This window comes from Cryptomeria japonica, chromosome 4 (assembly GCF_030272615.1).
Source record: "Cryptomeria japonica chromosome 4, Sugi_1.0, whole genome shotgun sequence".
Lineage (NCBI taxonomy): Eukaryota > Viridiplantae > Streptophyta > Pinopsida > Cupressales > Cupressaceae > Cryptomeria > Cryptomeria japonica.
The window spans coordinates 453,948,674-453,954,890 of NC_081408.1; the positions used below are offsets into that span (position 1 = coordinate 453,948,674).

Sequence of the window (6,217 nt, forward strand, 5' to 3'; positions counted from 1 at the left end):
GGAGAGCAAAAACGAAAACAACTTAGAAGTATGTGAATGAAATGGTCAAATTTTGTAGTTTGTTCTAAAATTTAAGTAAATATAGAAAAAAGAAGAAACAATGATAAGCAAAATGAGAAGATTCAGAAAAAAATGAAAGATATGATGATCAGACAGAAGAATAATTTTGGAATATAAATCATTATCACAGAAAGAATTAAAATTATGTTTTCTAATAGTGGTTATAGATATTTATACTAAATATTGAGAAGATTTCAAGAAATCAGCCTGTAGAGGTTGACAGAAGGAATTTGAGAGACAACGATCTAAAAAATTTCATTTATGAACAGTATTTCCAAGATGATTGCTTTTCCCATTTTATTGGATGTAGGTTCTGAAGAGAACGACTGCATGACAATAAAAGAAGATTTATATGTTCCTAAATGGAATTATTAACAACCCAAAAAAATGATGTAACTGAAGTGGTTTAAAACACTTAGTAGGTCTTGTTTGCTGCCTATCAACTCAATAAGGGTGACTTAGAGATTCGTAAGTTTGTCAGAGAAGCCTGGGGAATTTCATCTAGAAGCATATTGTTGCAATGCTTGGACTGTAGCATGTCATTAATGGACATAGCTCTTTGTCACAAATGCATAATGGCATTGAGAAGATTCTCAAAGGAAATGATGTGGAAGATTAAGATGACATTAATATAGTCAGTATTTGATGATGCCATTCTTAGTGGGAGCAAAGTGCACCTGGTGAGTTTGCTTGGCAGACTTGCTGAGTACTTTCAGCGAGTCTGCACTCCAGACTAGCTGAAAATTGTTTCTTCCAAGACAAGTTCAAGAAAAAGTAAATCATTTCCTTCAAACCCTTGCAAGTACTTGCTGAATTTTAAAACCATGTATATCCATGCTTAGATAGGATGGGCCTAACAAGTAGTGTATTGGGTCAGATATATGATTTTTGTGGAATGACTTAAAACTGGCAATTGGTCGGTCTAATATGTATAAGCTCGCATATATGCTTGCAATAATCCTGGATTACAAATCCCCTCTAGTGAGTAGCAAAGATAGAACAGTTAGGCTGTTAGCAGTGTTGACTTTCCTGCTGGATCTCTCTGACTGGTTCCTTACTAGGAATATTGTATGGTGTAAGCTTATCTTAAGGTTATTATAATTTTTTAGTATATTGAAGATTATGGCATCTTGCCTTATTTTGTGTTATGTTTCCATTATATTTTAGCATATTTGTGCACGTTAGGTATATGGTTCTAATGATGGATATTTTTCAAATAAATATATTCCTTTTTAACAATTTTATATGCTTTTGTTTGCTGTATTTTAGTGATATTCTTGAGCTTTTGGGCAGAAGTGCACTATAATTCTATTTATCCCGAGGGAGGTAAGTCTAATGGACAATCAAGATATGTTAATTTGTTTCATTTTTTAATGCATGAGCTCAATGGGCACGTCATCTTATTGTACTAGATGCTCTAACTTTCCTCTGTGTTTTCTGGCAAGCTAAATATACATTTCATTTGCAATAATTTACAGATATACCAAATGCTTCTGAAATGAAGAGGAAGAAGTCTTGGTGGCTCTTTGGATCTAGACATTGACATCATGACAATTGTTTCCATACTATCAGTTTCCATAATTCACAGCTGTTTGAGATTTGACAATACATTTATCCTTCTGATGATCAGCTATCATCATGCACCTGTCCTGAACTTGTGATGAATTTTCGGAGGTATAGCAGTTTTTTTCTCAAACTACAATAATTAGTTTCTTGCCTTCATGTACTATATGCCAAAGACAAGCGTATTTCAAAGCATTTGCCTTCATATTCTTGGAAGATGCGCAAACTTATTTCCTTTCCTCCCAATTTTCCTCAATCAAATCATTATGGGGTGCTCATGGAGGCATCAACTATGAAAGTGATTATTCCTAATATTAATGATGATGCAATTGTAGGTTGGGGAATGCCGATCTCTTCTAAGCAGAAAATTGCAATAAATTAATTTCTCACAGTTACAGAAGAAATGTTCATACATAGAAGAATGTAAATTGTAAATTGTATATTTTAAATACGCAAAAGAATGTTTCAGTGACTGCAAAGATGGTGTTTATTGTCAGAGGAATGCAGGATTGGAGGTAGTCTCTGTTCTTATATTTCGAGAGATTTCTATGCATTCAGGGTAATTATTAGAAGATTCTTGACTATGCCATGATAAACTATTTTGTATCTATTTGCTGCAAATTGGCCTGGATTCTGTTCAATGCTTATTAGAGATTGAATTTTATATGACCTTGCATGCACCATTGATCCGTATGATGCACTTTATATCTTTTACCTTTTGCTTCCACAGCTACACATATGATTTGTACTAATGACATAAAGATTGAACAATGACTCTCCGAGCGAAAAACTGATCAATATAAACTCTAGCATTAATTATTCTGCAATTTTGAATTTTTGAGCATGGCATCACATCTTCAGGTTTTAGGCCTGCGATTGACAGTGATGCTGAATAAAAACTGATCTTTGAACATGTGTTAACTGAATTTGGATAACCCCTGGTCTGGTTTCAATTCTAGATTACTGGTTATTGTGGATGCTGATAATGCATCTTTTACTCTGGAATTTTGAATAGGAATCATCCTTGGCGATTTTGCATTATTTGGCTAGTTTGGTTATCTGTTTGCTATATATTGTGGTGATGGTTTTGCCATTTGTTATCGGATGAGTACAACCTAATACGACTAATGCCATCAATTTGACTTATTTGCAAGTGACCATTGATTCTTAAGAGTCAAAGACCAAACTGATGTATAGATCATTCAAGATCTGTTTTGCGTGGCCTTTTCTCCAATAAATCTAAGCTTGGCATCAATGTATTTCAAGGTTTTTTGGAAAGTTAAGCCAAACGTACATTGTATTTCAAGGGTTTTTGGAAAGTTAAGCCAAACGTACCTGTATTTCAGGGTTACATGCTGATGTATTCTTGAGTTTGGGATCTGTTTTTCCCCATCACTACTGGATACATAGGGGCGTGTGGAAGCACCTTTGAACCCTGTGACCAAGAGTTAAAAGGGAATACATCTCCTATGAATACACTTATATGCTGATGTTATTATATTATCCAAGGAGGTGCTATGTGGAAATAATCCATTTGAGGGGAATATATTATTGTTTGACGTGGCACCTTGTGTGTCGTATCATACACTATAGATTTATAGGTGAGCACTCTCTCTATTTCACATTCTATTTGATGCGCTATACTACAATGTGTATGTGTTGATGTGTATAATCTGATGTTGAGGTGATTGGCAACCAATGTTTTTGGCAGTAGTACCTAATTCGTATCCAAAGAGTTATCATATTTTTTTAGATCGATTGAATGAAGTTTAGGGACCTTGCCCTTTATATTAATTAAAAAAAATCAAAATCATTACACACATGATATCCTTCCAAGCAATGCAAAGGATGCAATGTTTCTTTAGAGATACATGAGAAAAGCAAATTCATGTTTGCATTACTATTCAAAGCCCATACTATCCACATACATATTCTAGTCAAGCTGGTAAACAAAATCACCGTATAATGGCTATAGCCCAAATATCTCTAGACATTCTTTGAGCAAATAGATATAATCAAATAGATGCTACATATTACGAAAGTACAAAAACCTGATACATTGAACATCCTAAAAACATTACCATGAAAACCATACCACAAACACCAGAGAGACTAGAGCAACTCATTGCAGTTGGGCCCATATGGCTCACCCTCTATCTTTACCAATGCAACTATTCGCTAGAATCTTGATGGTTTTCTCTGCTTTTATTATACTGAAGTGTTCCTATAATAGTGATGATTTTTCAAGCATAGAAGCTTCAAGATGTTGCATTCATGACATTTGTGAACCTCAACAAAAAGATGTTTTTGGATAGTTGCTACATCCTTAATTAATTCCTCCAGCCATTTCTCAATGCTTGCAAATTGAAGCTAGCTTTGTGAACTCAAACCTTGCTATCGGAAGAGAGGTGAATTGTTCAATCTTGGCACAATCAACTGCCTCACCTAAGCTTACATTGAATTATCCACACAAAATACCTTCATAGAGTCTTAGTTAACTCCCTAGCCCTTGTCAAGACTAGTAGATTCTCGATAAGTATTGAAAAAGTTATCAAGTTTGCTTATGGCTCATCGCATACTCCACAAAATCCTTCCCGAGATTTTCATTATGACCTTAAACATGTCCTCCTGATAAAAATACTTTCCTTATTCAAGTTGCAGTTATCTCTCCTTGAAATATGATTTGCGTTGTGATGATGCCTAATTGTAGCATAATAACCAAAAAAGCAAGGGACACAGATTCAATGGTGGATGTTTCAAGGGAGTTCATGCCCTATAATAAAAGTCTCGTGAGTGGTGAAGACAAAGTACTCACACACCAATTAATCACGAATTGATGACCACTAAATAATCTTTAATGGCATTTTAATAATTTCTTGACAGGGTTTGAAATTTTGGCCAACATTTGCCTCGATTATTTCCTTTTCAATTTACTCAATCACTTGGTTTGATAAATACTTCACCATCGTATTTCCTTACCTAAAACTATGCCTAATTGTAAATGTTGGGATGTCATCCAAAATAACCACAGCCTCTCTTAAAATATTCATTATTTTCCAATTCTTTGAATTTCTAATTCTTAGACAAAATATAACCACCATTGAGGATATCATATTTAGTGGTGGTTTCAATATTGCAAGATTTGACTAATTGAAGGACAAATAACAATGTGCCCACTCACGTTGTTATTCGCCCTCAGCTTTAAATTGTTTTTGCTGCCACTCTAATCACCTTACTTGAAGAGTCTTATAGATAACACAATGCAATGCCCCCTTTGGATATTACTAATTTTTACGCTAAGACAATGATTCCAAATTAAGATAAGAAATACAATACATTTAATAATATAAATTACCCATTTGAAATGTCCTTTATAAGATCATTTTGGTTTAGGTCATACAAACAATATTAATCACTAGAGATTGACATTAAAATCATTAAGTATTAATAATCCACGATAACATCAAATTTATATAATCATTCTATTTTAAATCATAATACCTTAACATCAATAATTATTCCAAGGCATATTCATATAGTAAACATACTAGGAATTTGATGGAAATATCTGTAAAATGCAATCTCAAGGATGGTTGTCCTTGTATTGCGAGAGCATGGGAGGATTCTTGTTCATTCATCTTGGGGTGGTGTACTTGAGAAGACCCCCAAGCTCAAGAGCACTCATATGCCTACTAGCCCACAAGCATGCATCAAGAGCTCTCATTTGCCTCTCAACCCACAAACATGATAGTATCTCAAGTCCATTCCATCCCTTAGTCCACCTTGGAGGCACACCATCCTCCTCAATCAAGTCCTAGAGCACTCTTTGCCTCCCAAACCACATGCATAGCAAGATGTTTTGTCCATCCATATCAAGGTGGTATGCTTGATAAGATCCTCAAGCCCAAGGGTATGATTGGATTTTTGGTCCTTTAACACCAATTGGCCCACGAGCATGGTAGGATTTTTGGTCCATGAACTTGGAAAGCTGGCTATCCTTCCTATTTGCAAGTCATTTCTAATAAATTCAAAATAATCCCTATGGGAGTTTGTTAAATGAATTGCTAGTAAATAACTTAAAGAGATGCAATACAATTACTTACAAATAGCTACAATTACTTGATTTTCTACAATATATTTATATATATCTAGGATTATTCAAACTTATCTCAAGATAATATTATTGATGAAGACAATATTTAATCATGTTTTTAGGTTTCAATTTTCTTTCTATTTTATTTCCCTTAATTTTTGGGTGGTTGTTGAATGATTGATTGATTGAATTCCTTTAATTGTATGATTTAGGGTATTGGTGAGTGATGATTATGTGATTGTTGATTAGATGATTGATGAGTGATGATGTAATGAATGCTGATTTGATATATTGGTAAATGATCATTAAATGAATGTTCATTTGTTATAGTGACTACTTGATTGATTATTTGCTTGATTTGTTAATTGATGGTGGCTTTTGTGGATTCATGAGTGATGATTGATAAGTGATCTTTGAATGATTGGAATGATTTCTCCTTTATACTTCATGATGAAAGGGTCTTTACCTTTCAAAAGACTTAAAATCACCACCCTCCATTGC

General features: G+C 34.1%; 1 protein-coding gene across 1 annotated transcript in view; it reads left to right on the plus strand.

Moving 5' to 3' along the window:
* LOC131077385 (OVARIAN TUMOR DOMAIN-containing deubiquitinating enzyme 12) overlaps positions 1-2,287 on the plus strand; it is an 88,318-nt gene extending 86,031 nt beyond the window's left edge. Inside the window, exons 10-12 of the mRNA XM_058014876.2 lie at positions 1,330-1,386; positions 1,539-1,734; positions 1,959-2,287. Coding sequence (XP_057870859.1) covers positions 1,330-1,386; positions 1,539-1,603 — 122 coding nt within the window. The 3' untranslated portion in view covers positions 1,604-1,734; positions 1,959-2,287. The remainder of the gene's footprint in view (positions 1-1,329; positions 1,387-1,538; positions 1,735-1,958) is intronic.
* The last annotated feature ends 3,930 nt before the right edge of the window (positions 2,288-6,217 follow it).